Here is a 15,969-nt window from a genome sequence, read left to right as displayed (position 1 = left end):
GCCTTATTGTATTTTGCAGAGTTGACTTTCAGCACCTTCTGTGGTGTAGTAGTAAGTCACTTAAACTATACATTCAGACTATGCTAATAGTAATAGTTGGACTGCCATTGGGAACCTCTACTTTATTAATTGGGCACACTTGCTCACTATTGTCATTCGTCATTACTATCAGTGCATAATTGGGTCCAGGACTAAGTGTAATATTGGGAGTATGACCCTAATTTGGTACTAAGGAAAGGGGATTGATTTAGATTGTGAGTCCTGGGAAACTACCAGAGAATCATAAATGATAGAGGGTTGTTTTCTATAAATAAAGCTTGAGTTACTTCCAAAGGTCCTAGTTATTTGTTTTACCCAGAAGAGATAATGGGGATTAAATTAAATTGTCTCTCACTACCTGTTTGATTAAATGCAAGTGCAGTATTAATACAAATAATAATCAAATTATATAATATGAATGATATGCATCAATGATTTTCCTCATACTTACAAAGTCGTATTTTGATGTCCTCCAGATCTGTGGCAGTTCCAAGAATTGTAAAATCAGGCTCTTTAATGCAACCACAATGATAGCTGACAGAACACACTGAAAAGTATGGCAATTTGGAAATAATTAGAAGTATGGGATTCAATATATATATATATATATATATATATATATATATATATATATATATATATATATATATATATATATATATATATATATATGACTCTATCGTCTTAAAGAAACAGATAAGAATGAAAACCAAAATGTTTTCTATAAATCAATAACCAATTTATTTCTATAAAATGCATAGTAAAAATGTAAAAAAAGAACATATGCTATTGTGAACTAAATACCAAATAAAAAATCCTAGAATTCTAACACAATTCCAAAGGATTAAAGTTCTGAATAAACTTTAGTGGTATTCCAAAATAAATTTAATGCTGGAAGTGTTGATGTGCCTGTGATGGCTTAAATAGTAATCATGTGTCAACAGTCTTTTTTTGAATAACAATAATAATCTCATAGAATATATCCTTGTTTTGAATTTCACTAGAAATCCAAGTTTCTATTTCCAAGAATATTATCTTAAATGAGCAATTTGTATTTCCAGTGAAAAAATAAATTGAATAAATAAATACCAGCTTGAATGAAATAATGGAAACAAAAAGAAGACTGATTTCTTCTTCGATTCTTATTGCAGTAATAAATAATTTTTACAGTAAACAAGATTCTGTAATCATCTACTTGACCTTGGATCACAATTAGTCACTTTCTAAAAACTTACCTAATGGAAATTTCATTTGATAAGATTCCAAATTTTTACAGGAGAAAATCTTATTTATAATTAGAAGGTCTGTTACCAAAAGTTATAATAAAAGAATATGGTGAACATAATGTCCTTGACTCAGACCAATATAGTACAGTAATACTAATATTTATCCTTGACTCAGACCAATATAGTACAGTAATACTAATATTTATCCTTGACTCAGACCAATATACTACAGTAATACTAATATTTATCCTTGACTCAGACCAATATACTACAGTAATACTAATAGTTATCCTTGACTCAGACCAATATACTACAGTAATACTAATATTTATCCTTGACTCAGACCAATATACTACAGTAATACTAATATTTATCCTTCAATCAGAAGAAAGTACTCAATGTTGTTTATAAAACTGTCACTGATTTTGGACAACATCTGCTACAAAATACTTACATAGCCCATAGTATATCATGAAATAAAAACAATAAAAAACTAACAATGCAAATTAAATATACATAACACCTCCCCTCATAATGCAACAAAATTAGAGTTATGCAATAAAACTTTCTTCCAAGTATTAGTCAAAAGTACATGTGATAAAATTGACAGAAGAATAAATCTTTTGAATGACACAAAATATACATGAAAGGATATAATATTTATATATGTGTGAAATTGCATCTTCTGTTTTTCTTTTCTCTTACGTGCCTAATTTCAATATTGTATTCCTGCAACTCCAACTCAAGCTTAATACTATCTGATTTTTGGTTTTCATATTGCCAATGAAAGTAAGGGGGATATGATCACTGATCATCATAATTGGAGAAGGAGCCGAACTAATATGCACTTCAAAGTGTTGCAAAGCCAGTAGAAAAGCTAAGAATATATGTTGAACTCCAGTAAGTTTTACTCGTGCTGCGAAATAATTCTCTAGCCATACTGAATTTGTTTAATCAAACATTCCTGATTGAGAGCGATCATCCTGCATGGAAGCTGTTTTACAGGTGTGGAATCTACAATTTTATCGTCATGGTAGATATTATTTGTTTGTGTAGGAACGTCGTGGAGCAAGTGCTCATTTTAAATTTATAGCTGTTTAAGTTCATTATTTTCTTGGTGCCGTTTTTCCTTGTTCTGATTTGTTAAATTATCTGGTGGAGATTATTGACAATTTCTTTTTCTAAAGATTGGTTACACTAAAGTCACAGTAGTCCGCTTCCATCGTTTCAATCCTCATTGTTTGGACAGGCACAACTAGGTTGACTGTATGCATAACATGGTTGTTTCTATCAACATACTCCTTGATAATTTATGTAAAGTGACGTTGTTTTTGTTTCCACCTCCAAGGAATATTGATAATAATAGTTAATTCACTTTCTTTTCAAAAGTGTAAGGACCATAGTGCTTAGCATGAAGAGGATTTTGAGGTAAGGACAAGAGAGCCAGAACTCTATCACAAGGTTGGATACACTCCTTTGTATTTTTGACACACACACACACATAGACAGACACACACAAACAAAAATATCTATTGCAGATTTGTTTAGTTTAAAAGCAATAACATACACAAAGAAAATACAATTTTATGTACTTACATTTGGCAAGCTCTCAAAAAGGTATCCAATCCACAGAATTACTATGAGAACCAAAGAACAAGAAAATAAACTGGCAAGCTGAAATAAATATAAACCAAAGTGAAAAACTAAAGGCAAAAAATAATGTTTCAGTAACTTCAAGTAGAAGAATAGATGTGGATATTTAAGACAGTTAAGCTTCTTGCAAAAGAGTTTTAGCAATTAATATTATCACTGTCTACGACATACTGAATTTATATACCCTTTTTGTGTGTAAGAAAGGGAAAATAAATCTATAATTTTAAAAAATTGTACATTTACCTGTGTTTTACCACCTGCCGATTCTTGCACAGAGCTTCTAGACACGGAGGCTGCATAAGGATAACAGCTGAAGAAGGATCCAAAGATATTGCCAGCACCATAGGCTATCAGTTCCTGAAAAGGGTTCAAGATGTCATCAGTACGTGTAATAACATGACAGGTACCAACTATGTGTTTCTCATAATCTCAGTAGATCCATCTGTCAATGTCTCTCTCATTCATTTAATTTCAACTATCGTCATGTACACCTGTTTATCCAGACTAATCATTTAATTTCAACTATCGTCATGTACACCTGTTTATCCAGACTAAGTCATTTAATTTCAACTATCGTCGTGTACACCTGTTTATCAGGACTAAGTCATTTAATTTCAACTATCGTCATGTACACCTGTTTATCCAGACTAAGTCGTGCGAAAACGATGCATGGTCCCATGAAAGGAAAGAAAGAAATTGAGAAAGAAGAAAAGAAAGAGTAGGTTAGAAAAAATAAATAGGAAAATCAAAAAATCATGAAATGTCGGTACCTGATTAGAATCCAGACTGTAGTTGTGTCTTTTCGCCATCAGAGCAGCAATTGAGACAGACTGGGCAAAGGAAATGATGGCAATGATAAATATTTCAGTGATATACACGTCAACATTTTGGAATGATGGATATGATAGTCCAGGCATCCTGGAAATAAAGAATTGAAATATTAATCTAGTCAATTATTATTCTATCATACCAATAACCTATACTCATAAAATGGGTTTTTAAAAGTTATGTGTGGAGATCTGAACTGATAGTACACATGCTAGGGTCATTTTTGTGACTAGTGTAGTTCTGAGATGGGACCAGGTGCTGAACAAGAAATGACGCCACATATCTATTCCCGAAACGTCACGGCGCCATTTCTGAGCCTCAGTCTTGTCCTCAAAAGGCATTGGCACGCTTCATAACCATAACCGACTATCATTTTAAAATGGCACCTGGCTGTTTCTTAAAAGATCATTATACGCGAACATTAATACAGTTTATAAGGTTGCGACCACATCGCAGCCAGCAAAAATTGTTTAAAATTTTCATAATTTAGTGATTTAAAAATATGAAAGACACTAAAACAAGCAGACAGGTATATAGATAGATAGTACATTCGAGAATTTGCAGAACTTATAATTGTGACAAAGTAATAAGTTTGTCTTCTAGAAATTAATGTTACAAAGCAGTGTAAAGCAACGTCACATAAAGACAAAATGTTTGCTAAAATCATTCTCTGTTTAATAAATGTACACGTTGAATTTATAATTCAGGAACAAAGAAAGTAGGTATTAGGGGTAAGGGACTGAAATTGTATGTAATTCAGGAAAGAAGAAAGTAGGTATTAAGGGTAAGGGGCTAAAATTGTACGTAATTCAGGAACGAAGAAAGTATGTATTAGGGGTAAGGGGCTGAAATTGTATGTAATTCAGGAACGAAGAAAGTAGGTATTAGGGGTAAGGGGCTGAAATTGTATGTAATTCAGGAACGAAGTAAGTATATCGGGTAAGGGGCTGAAGCAGTACGGGGTTTGCACTATAATCGCTTGTTCTCTAAGTAACAAAACGTTTGTAAATTGGAATTTACGGTCACCACGTGCCCACATAGTTGTCAGAAGGTAATGGAATGCGAAAGAGATGGTTTCCATATTGCCACAAAGTAGCTGGCCTAATGGCCCCAAAATGAAATGTGACGAGTAAAAAAAAACGATCGTATATAGGGAGGAAAGGGATTATGCCTACTTTTGCGACAAAGGAAATCGCGACCCGTCTTGTTCGGCTTCTCGATGTGCCGGATTATGTTTGGTATGACTCGGTCCGTTTGTAGAATAGCATTTTCAATAAGACAATTTGCACAATGTAGTACGACGAGTCAGTTGAAATTGTGGTGTCAAGCTTATCTCTAATGGTTTGTACTTTGTCACGGAAGAAATTTGTAAACATGTCCGGAAGGTCGACTGAAGTACAGTACCACACCATGGCTGAGATGAATAAGACCTTATTCGAGGGTATACGTGACCGCTGTAAAGCTGAGAGGCTTTCGCTGTCCACCAGACTCACTAAACATAAGCCAGGCTATGAAGCCTCTAAGAAGAATGTCACAAATATAGTCCATGCAGCGAAATCAGCCCACTACACTACTAAGATCATGGAAAGTTCTAGCTGTAAAGAGCTCTTCGAGATTACTAACAAGCTAATATCAAGGAACAAATCTACACCACTTCCAACTACCTTCACTCCAGTTGACCTTCCGGACATGTTTACAAATTTCTTCCGTGACAAAGTACAAACCATTAGAGATAAGCTTGACACCACAATTTCAATTGACTCGTCGTCACCATACAGTTGGGATACAGAATTTGAGCGGGAACCATTAGCAGCATTTGAACTGGTCTCTGTGGATTTCGTACGTACGATCGTGATGAAGAGTGCAACAAAGTCATGTGAACTTGATCCAATTCCAACATCACTGCTGCCTGAGTGCATAGATCCAGTATTGCCTTCACTAACTGATGTTATTAATACCTCTCTCTCGTCAGGGGATATCCCATCATTTTTCAAAACTGCCATTGTAGAGCCTCTGCTGAAGAAACCAACACTAAACCATACTGATGTATAGAACTACCGCCCAGCTTCTAATCTCCCATTCATATCAAAAATCTTAGAAAAGGTCGTTCTATCCCAGCTTTTATTTTATCTAAATTCAAACAGTCTTTTTTGCAATGTACAATATGTTTATCGCCCTTGCCACAATATTGAAACTACTCTTCTAAAAGTAGTTAATGACATTCCCTCTGGTTTGGATAGTGGAAAGATTACAGTCCTCACCCTCCTTGATTTGTCTGCAGCATTTGACACAATAGACCATGTTATATTACTTCACCGTCTCCAGCATGTATTTGGCATTCATGATACAGCCTTACTGTGGTTCAAGTCCTACTTGGTCAACAGGACACAAATTGTGTCTGCAAATGGAATTCACTCCAGCCCAGTAGATCTATGTTGTGGTGTTCCACAGGGGTCTGTTCTTGGACCTGTTCTATCACGTGTCATAGATCATCATCCAGTGTCTCACCAACTGTACGCTGATGACACCCAAATATACAAATCTAGCCACCCAACTGAAGTTGATGCTACCATCCAAGGTGTAGAGAGGTGCATTTCTGATGTGAAATCATGGATGACATGTAACAAGCTGCAGATGAATGATGATAAATCTGAGGCCATTCTGATTACAACACAAAGACTTTCTCATTCAAATCCTTTACCTCAAAAAATAAATATCAGCAACACCAACATTAAATTCAAACAATCAGTACAAAACCTAGGTGTTACTCTGGACAGTACTCTCACATTGCACCAACATGTCATGAACATATGCAAGACTGCATATCTTGAGCTGAGACGCATCAGCTCCATTCGCAAATATCTTTCAGGTGATGCCACTAAAACACTTGTGTGTTCATTAGTACCGCTCCAGAAACTTCAAAAAGTTCAAAACACAGCTGCTCGGACCATACTTAGAGTACCACGATCAAGCACACCTCCCCGCTGCTCTGTACCCTACACTGGCTATCCATTCGATCCAAAATCAAACACAAAATTTGTTCTCTGTGCTACGTTTCACTGATGGACTCTAGTCCAACATGCGTATCCGACCTCACCCATGTGTGCACACCAGCAAGATACTTACGTTCCTCTTCTGACAATCGTATATTCATTATTCCCACTATGAAAACAAAGTCATATGGACAGTGTTATTTTGCATACCAGGAACCAGCAACATGGAATGAATTGCCCACTGAACTTAGACACAAAGACACAGTGATCCTATTCAAGAGTGCTCTCAAAAACTCACTTATTTCGACTGCAAGAACAAACTTAAAGACCTAATAATGTTTCCTACCTTAAATATTCTTAGCATGTTTTTATGTTTTATAATTTCACGGTGTTTGTTTTTGTAATCATGTCATTATATACGTTTTTACGTTATAAGTGTTGTCTAATGTTGTACAGCGCTTAGAGCTTCTAAAGATTAGGCGCTATACAAAGTCCTCATTATTATTATTATTATTATTATTATTATTATTATTATACGTGCAGTCTCTCCTTATGTCACCATTGATAATACCGCTGCTACCACCATCACCACTTGCCAAATGCTAACGTCAGTCCGCGATGATCCGTTTGACTTTGGCACAGTCCAATTTTTTATCACCAGAGAAATTTCAGACGCAACGAGCAGCTCCGTCGTCTAAATATCGTGATTCTCACAGGAGAAGAGTTGCAGAGAAACACAGAGGGATGAAAAAGAGATTTGTGTGCAACAACAACAACAATAACAGAAGGAGAACAGGACACAAAGAATAAGAACTGTTATTTTTACTGGTCAACGGAGTGAAATATATGAAAGAGTTGTCTCTCATACCTTAAGTGTATTGTAACAAATCCTGGTCTAACTTACAGATGAGAACTTTGCCAAAGAAGAGGCAGTATGCCTCCCAACAATAAAAAGCATAGTCAACGGCAATGACGACAACGGTTTGACTCAAACGACGGAAAGGACCAATCAATTTAGGCATATTGGTAAATAAAAAAACAATGACTTTTTTATTCCTTATTTTATGATTAAGGAGGCCCTTTCTAAAACTGTCATTCTGTTCCGAATAAGATCAAAATAGCATCGATTAGAAAGAGAGAAAAAAATCAAATAGTAATTATGTTTGTACTAGACAATTTTGTAGAATAAAGGTTTCATTATCTGAAAGAAATGCCTAAATAAAGACTATTAAAAAAATGAGAGAATAAACAAACAAAACTCAGTACTATCTAATCATAATTTAGTTTGATTTAATTGTCGCGCATATGAAGGACGGCATATTGAACCACGTCTTTACACCAAGTCCATTTGTATTTCTTTTCTCCCATCCGTCGATTTATATTTAGCGTCTTTGTTTAATTTTCGTGGAGGGAGCGATTTCTCCATCAGTCCACATGCTATCTTTCTTCTTCTATTTCTCCTCCTCCTCCTCCACTTTTCATATTTTGATTTTGTTAGATGGAGCCACTTCTTCTGCCTACATTTCATCTTCCGTCTCGTCCTCTTCCTCCACACTTCTCTGGTATCCAAATGGACTTGCATGTGATACGCAAAAGTGACGTCTCTACTCTTGTCTCTAAGATCAAGCTTAACTGTTCTTTGTATAATTGGTTACTTTTCTTTTTCATTCTAGATATGAAACGATGACGAAGACGACGTTCTGTGATGTCCGACACGAAGAGAGCGGTATTGGCACAGGTGAACAATACAGTTTTGATGATGCAGTAACCGAACCGGATGCGCCATGAACGAAAAAGTCACTAATAGGCGAAACTAGCACATTAGTACAGAACGATGACTAACATATCAAAGTTTTGAGCAAGCTGACCTCGACAAAATTTAAAACTTCAGTGAACATATGAAGAGTAAGAAGTTGACTAAGATCCTCAAAGAAAGTTAGCCGCCTGATCAAGGGGTTTCAGGTAAAACCGAATTAGTCAAACGTTGATCGAACACAAACAAATCATGTTATATCGTCCTCCACAAGGCATCGTGTACTGCAAAGAGTGGCAGTCTCATTATTCATTCTTCAAAGAATGTCAGGTAGTATAAATGTTGTGTATGGATGGTAGATCTCGAAAACATGACGAGATCGTGCCTAAGTCAAGTTAAACTCATCTTGTCATCTTCGACGATATATAAGGTGCGGATGAAGGAAGCTATCGGACTAAGGTTTACACAATAAGGCATCACTGCAAAGAAAGTGTCATGTACAAGGTAGAACGTTTATTCGAAGAAAGCGATACACATTGCGCCATCAGTCTCAGTGTATACTACACTGTGTTCTGTACAACTCATAGAAACCTAATGTAAAATGAAAGTGTGACCAAACAACCCCAATCGGCATGACTTAAACTGTATATGGCGATGTCAGATGTATTTGGTGATCAATCTGAAGGTATAAAACCTCACTGTTATGTATATTTAATTTGCATTTATGAGTTTTTTCTGCATGAATATAGGTTATGTATAATTTTATTGTGTACTTCACCTTGTCTAAAATAAATTTCATTTTGTACCTGACCAGTAACATTTAGTCTGTAACAAATAATGCATTGCTAATATTTTCTCTATGAGTATTGGCTAAATATTAGGATCATTATCAGTTAGAGGGAAACGTGTTTATTTGGGATCAGGTCTAATATATTGGCATTCCTCATAGATAAACCTGTTGTACCTGATGTTTACCACATTCTTTATTATAATTTTAGTAATAAATTCTATATGTTTACGACTTAGAATTTTCTAGAAATGACGTTTCGACTTACATACTGGATCAAATTTTGTCTTAGTTTTTTAATATAATTTTGTTAACATGAAAAAAAATTCGTTCTTGTTTTAACATCTCTAGCAGAATTATTCTTATTGTTGTTTTCAGTATTTGATTAGGTTATAATATTTTATTCAAATTATTATTCACAGGAATTACAAAGTGCTCGTTTATAACATTCTTAGACTGGAACATTATCTTGGAATTATAGATAGCTCAGATAAGTCATTTTGGATTATGTTAGCACATCTCCACGTCACATGCCGTTACAGGCACATCAACGTATTCAGGGTTCTATGAATCATTCATGCTCCTGAGCAATATAATGTTATTTAGAAAAGTTGATTTGGATTTGATACAACTCGTAGATCCGGATGTAGATACCTGGGCCAAGGAACAAATTATCGTGATACCAAGTGGAACTGGATTTCTAAGGAATAGTCACTACTTTCCTTCTATTATGAAACTGAAAACACGATACGATAAAGATGTCTCTGAAGAAAATAATAAAATAAAATCAAGCGAAGAATGTGGAGAAGACAAATAAGATGAAGAAACCTTCCACAGCCTGAAGGGAAAAGAAGACCGTGACTAAGACGACAACTACTGAAGGAGAGTCAGTTCAGCAATAACATACACATATCAAGGGAAACACTCGACTAGCAGCAACAATATCAAACTACGGTAGAACCAACATCAGCACTATCAGTGTATTAATATCTCTCTTTTTTATGATGCCAGCTAAATTAGATTTCAGTTATTTCAACTCTTTTAGATGTCGCCAAAATGGTCAACCGGTATTAAAATCACTGCTCTTCCCCCTCCTATTTCTGACCTATAGCTGTCTTGAAATGGGCTCGGTCAAAAACCAAATTCCATGGCAAAACAGGCACAGCATAAGCCTTATTCGATCTCTAGGGACAATAATACAATCAATTTATTCTGCTGAGAACACCTTTATTCATCTAATGTTTACGTTAAACATAAGAATATTAAATATTATAACAAAAGTAACTTCTACAAGATGTCCATCCCAAAGGACAACATTGCATTGCGGTCGTAGTATGATTAAAATCGGAATGAATTCAAACCGACGTCCTTTTTGTCAATTATGTAGTTTTGGTTTCAACAAACGCCAAATTCCGATACAAATGCAGATATTTGAAAATGCTCACAACATCATGGATGCACTGTTTGTTCGATAGCATTTTGAACATTTTGAAACGATCCGCTCCAACGAGGAAGAAACAGAAATAATAATTAGGACAAAATCCAATCCGAGAACGACAATCCAGTCCAACGAGGAGAGATTGTTCTAATGATGACATCATTGTTGGCAAACGTAGCTTCTACATGTTAGTCATCAAAGCCGTTTTGCAATAACAAGAAAGACTCATTCTCGTATGAGGCCGGTGATACAAAACTCCACCAGTTGAAGAACGAAAATGCCTTTGCTTCTTGAAAATGGTGAACGGACATCTATAGTTAATACAAACAGCTGGTACCTTAATTGTGTGCGAATCATATTGTGACAGAGGCAGTTAAATTGCAACAAGAGTTTCAGTCTACGATGCATCTAGTGGATTTGTACGAAGCTAACAACCTGCAAATAGTATAGACAACTTTTGCAACGTTATGAAACGTTTCAGCACAGTGCTTTTTACGGCACAGAAAAACTATCTCTGCGTTTTTATCAAGAATTTATCTTCAAGGGTAAACGATTCTGGAATCCTTGCTCTTCAAGATAGATTGGAAATACGCATCATAGTAATGGAGAAATAGATGCAACTTAGGAAAAACAGTAGGGAATATGAAGAAGAGAAGGGAGGAAATATGAAGGATTTCTAAGAACCGTCGATTAAAAAGGCCCGTAACAAAGAAGACGAAGAATCATTCAGCTACGTTCATAAACACACCGATTCACAAGAAATAAAAGAGAAGGTAATAAAGACGACTCCATCCCCACAAGAGAAGAAGGAAGTGAAAAAAGCGCGATAAAGAACAGAACACACACGTTTGAGATCGTCGTCGATTCCTAACGTCATCATACTTGCTGATCGTCACAACTACAACCGCAACAAAAAAAATAAAAATGGAATCGGTTGAACTAGACAGCAAAGACGAACTCGTAGCTAACATCTACTACGACCACGTACAAGTTATATGCCTCAGGGGATGACAAAAGTATAGAGAAATCAGACCGTGATATCATGTATTGACCGCCAATAGTAAACAGATTGGGCCGATCCTTCTAACTTCAGTTCGTACAATCAAGGCTACATGCGTCTATTCTGTTTGCTGTACATGTTTTCGAAGCATGCATGGGTCGTACCTCTGACATAAAGAACTGGTTCCGAGTGAGTACGGAATCTCAAAATATTTGGAAGCAAACTAATAATTGGCACCCTCTTCGATAGCAAAACGACAGAGGAACAGAATTTCTCACTCGTCCGATTCAAGAGAAACTGAAGAAAATCCCCAAACAAAATCCAGCGAAGCTGAACGTTTTCAAAGAGCAATGAAAGAATGTGTGTCGAAACACTTTACATGTTGATACACGTTGAAAGCCCTCATCAGTTGTGTCATCACAGTATAGGACTTCCACCAGTCATGACCAAAAGCTAAGTCGAAGTGTATTAAATTAGTGAATGTTTTCCAACATGTCCGCGAATCAAGCACATCTACAGTCAACAAAACATTGAGTTATCTGGACATGTAACTGCCGTACTCCTTCAGATGTGGGGCACCGTACAACACAAGACGAAGTAGATCCAGAAATTACATGTCCGCTTACGATTAACGCAAACAATTCTTTCTAAACCAGTGGAAGAAGAGAGGACAGAAGTAACCGGAATCGCCTGCCAATACCAGTTGGAGCGCTATCGATACTGTTGTTGTTGTAGGGTTTAACGCCATTTTTCAGCACACGAAAGGCTATACATGGCGGCCAGTATTAATATAATGGCGGAGGAAGAATCCGGAAAACCCCCGGAAAGAACCACCGACCCACGAGAAGCTACTGGCAAGCTTTCTCACATACCCACATTGGTCGAATCCGAGACTCGAACCCACGCAGACAAAGGTGAGATGGCAGTGATCCGTAACGGAGAGCGCTTTAGACCACTCGGCCACTCGGGGCCCCCTATCGATACTGGGAGGAGAACGAACAAAGGTATACGGAACTGGAGAGCAGGCAGGAGAACTTCCAAAGGAACAACATAATAAGGTGGAGGACCACCGTCGTCATCATTGCCAGACAAGATGCACCAGAAGAGGACTGGAAGGTTGAGGCCAATAAGCCCTGCTTTAGGCTTTTGGTCTTGATCGGTACGTTATCCAAGTACTTGTAGAGCAACCGATCACTGTTCTTACCGTTAAATCGACGGCGATTCTCAAGGCCGATCCGAACGAAACTGTTCAGTGCTATTCCAATTACAACACCTAATGGATAAATTTACTGTGTCTGCCTATATATGGGTGTTAGTTTGTAAGTGTGAGGGTTCGCAAGTATGAGCGTTGGTAATTACACCATTGCATACCCTTTGTTTGATTTTTGGACATGTGTTAGCATGTAAAGATAAGCGTCCGCTGTATCGATTGATGTTGATCTGTAAAGATTGTATTTGGCTTAAAGCGTTCGTTCATCTGTAAGTGTGGATAGTCTTAAAGAGTGAGCTTTTACTCGTTTATACAGACATTTGTCTGTAATTAGGTGTAAGTCCTCCTGTCAATTTATGTCTGTATGTACATGTTTTCTTCGCTCCACTTCGGACCCGTCCCCCAACTCCAACCACTACTATGTTGTGGTCACTATGTGATACATGGCCAACCCTACTATTGACACACTGTCTTTGGACTCAATTGGTACCCAGTGTCCATTGATCTAACTGTTCAAAAGCTGGGCATATTGCCTCTAGGGTTCGTTCCATCCATTAATCCATCCATCCGTCCATCCGTCTGTCCGTCCATACATCCATCTAGATTTATTCATTTCATATATTTATCGTAATATAATGACAGTACAAAATGACACATTGAGCTTTTTCCCGTCCAAGTGCTGATTAGTTCTTTTTTAATCCAATATCATTCCTTTCTAAGATACAACATCAAACAATAAAACAACAGACTGTGCTTTTATAAAGGTAGGGGCTTTTAAACAGACAAACACCAATAAAAATGAGTTCAGATCGCGAATCTGTGATGGGCCATCTCAGAGTCAGATGTCGTAAGAGTAAAATGCTTAGTTTAAGAATGGCCTCTTCAAGACAAGCTACACAGCTTGGTTGCGAAACGGCTCAGAGTTGTTTCACATCCATATAAAATGGCGAAATGGCCAACGGACGGGTCATGGTAAAAATAAAGTTAGTAGAACAGCCAGGGGTCGTTTCACTTCCAGATACACTTGCAGCGACCTCACCTGGTCCTGAAACATCAAGGGACCGTTTCATAACGTTGTTCAGTTGCAAAACGGCATGCAAGAAACACCAGAGGAATGCGATACACCAATGAAATATATCTAAACAAACTCTAAAATACAGTGCACTGACGCTAGAATGTATACAAAGACAATAACCGGAATGCGTGTAGCACATATATTAATTTGTATAATAATTTACAACTGCCTACCAGGAAACAAAATACACAGTGCTCAACTTTCTACAGAACTTATGCAGAAATTTTTTTGGGCATGTTATGTAATCTCACGGTATAACCATGTCAAGACATAAATGACACCGAATTTTAGTTTAAGATGCCCGGAGTCAAACTTATTTTTATTGTATCCCAAGTAATTTAATAATTACGGTAGTATAGTGTACTTACCCAGTTGGTATGTCACCGACGATCTGGACACGGAAACGTTTATTAAAGTTCCAGACATATGATGTCACAGTACCAATGACAACCTGAAAACAGAAAAATAAGTTATATATATATATATATATATATATATATATATATATATATATATATATATATATATATATATATATATATATGCAATGAGCCTGAAAGGTTCAGTGTTCATTTATTTCTGCAGTATAAACTTTTTGAAAGTCATGTAGAAAGATCATTGATCTTTGACAAATTCTTTGTCTATATAATTAAGACTGACATGGAAAAATACACATGACCCACCATGGCACTAATATATTAAATAATGATGTCATACGTCATTACTTTCAACATTTGACTATAGGTACATATTCACCTGAAGTCACTGTCAAAAGTGGGGGGGGGGTAGAAAATAGGCGTCTGTATATAGTATTCGGCTGATGATTAAAAATGCAATTATGTCGGTTTAATTTCCAAATTAACTGGACACCCAACAATTAAAAATATACATATAATTTAAAAAAACGATTTATAACATTTTTAGTAAAAATGTATTACCTGGAAAAATTAAATTGCTCTTTGGACAGACAACACTTAACTGTTCAACTTTACATTAAACCTTAATTGATAGTTTTATTATTGTTATTATCAATAATGACTTACCACACAAAGTTCAATTGGAACCGGAACCTTCAACTTTTTCTTGAATCTTTGGTTGACTTGCTCTTTTACAATATACAGAAGCACCATGCATATGATGGAAATGACGAGTGTTGGTATGTTTGTCTGTACAATACTTAGGAAGATATATTTGTATGTCTGAAAGGAAAAGTAAGAATTCAATTCATTTCTCATTCCAAATATCTAACCACCCTTATCGCAAGTCTTGGGAGACAATCTGCTACGAGCCTTCATCGCCCGTAGCTGTATGTGCGGAGATTTCTCCGTTTCTCAAGAATAATCGTAAGCTTGCTTAACCAATTACTGCACAAAAGAATCAGATCTTCTCGCAATTGTGACCCAGCATTACCTTTCACGCTGTTTGAATGAGTCAGCCAAAGTTCCTCTATAAAACACGATCGATAGCACTTTCATTCATGCGTTCATCTTTTGTTTTAACGGTATTTTTGTTTATGAGAACTCATGAAAAACCGGAAAACCTCCACAATCAGAGGTTAAAAGGAGCGTAGCGGATCGTCTTAAGTGGCTTGTGACGATGCACTAAGTACATAACGCAAATTAAATAATTCTAATAACAAACATTTAAATTTACACCTTAATCTTTTTTTATCTCTTCTCATTTTTACTCAAGCAAAGTTTGAGAAAATAGATATAAATGAATAGGGAAGAATAAATGTCAGGTAAAGGACACTATTTACTTACCATCTACCTGTGTATAACGCGCATCCAATTAAAAACATAGAAGACCCAACCATCTATTGAATATTTCGCCGGCAGATCAGGATCATCTACGTTTTATCTTGACAGAGTTAAGTAGTACGAACAACGTAGATCTTTGACATCATGTGTCATAAGAATTTCGAGCGCTTATGTCATAAACTGTCCTTTAGATATTCGAGTGATAAA

At 36.3% G+C, this 15,969-nt stretch overlaps 1 protein-coding gene across 2 annotated transcripts in view; it reads right to left on the bottom strand.

The window, feature by feature from the left end:
* Positions 1-15,969, bottom strand: part of LOC149797821 (prestin-like) — a 38,687-nt gene that overhangs the window by 13,595 nt on the left and 9,123 nt on the right. For both annotated transcript variants that reach the window (XM_089962827.1, XM_089962828.1), the window contains exons 6-11: positions 15,046-15,201; positions 14,371-14,453; positions 3,689-3,836; positions 3,162-3,275; positions 2,862-2,939; positions 491-586 (exon numbers count right to left, since the gene is read on the bottom strand). In XM_089962827.1, the coding sequence (XP_089818953.1) occupies positions 491-586; positions 2,862-2,939; positions 3,162-3,275; positions 3,689-3,836; positions 14,371-14,453; positions 15,046-15,201 (675 nt within the window). The remainder of the gene's footprint in view (positions 1-490; positions 587-2,861; positions 2,940-3,161; positions 3,276-3,688; positions 3,837-14,370; positions 14,454-15,045; positions 15,202-15,969) is intronic.

Source organism: Sinohyriopsis cumingii, chromosome 6 (genome assembly GCF_028554795.1).
Source record: "Sinohyriopsis cumingii isolate HCF-2022 chromosome 6, ASM2855479v2, whole genome shotgun sequence".
Classification (NCBI taxonomy): Eukaryota; Metazoa; Mollusca; class Bivalvia; order Unionida; family Unionidae; genus Sinohyriopsis; species Sinohyriopsis cumingii.
This window is presented reverse-complemented; position numbering and strand designations above follow the sequence as displayed.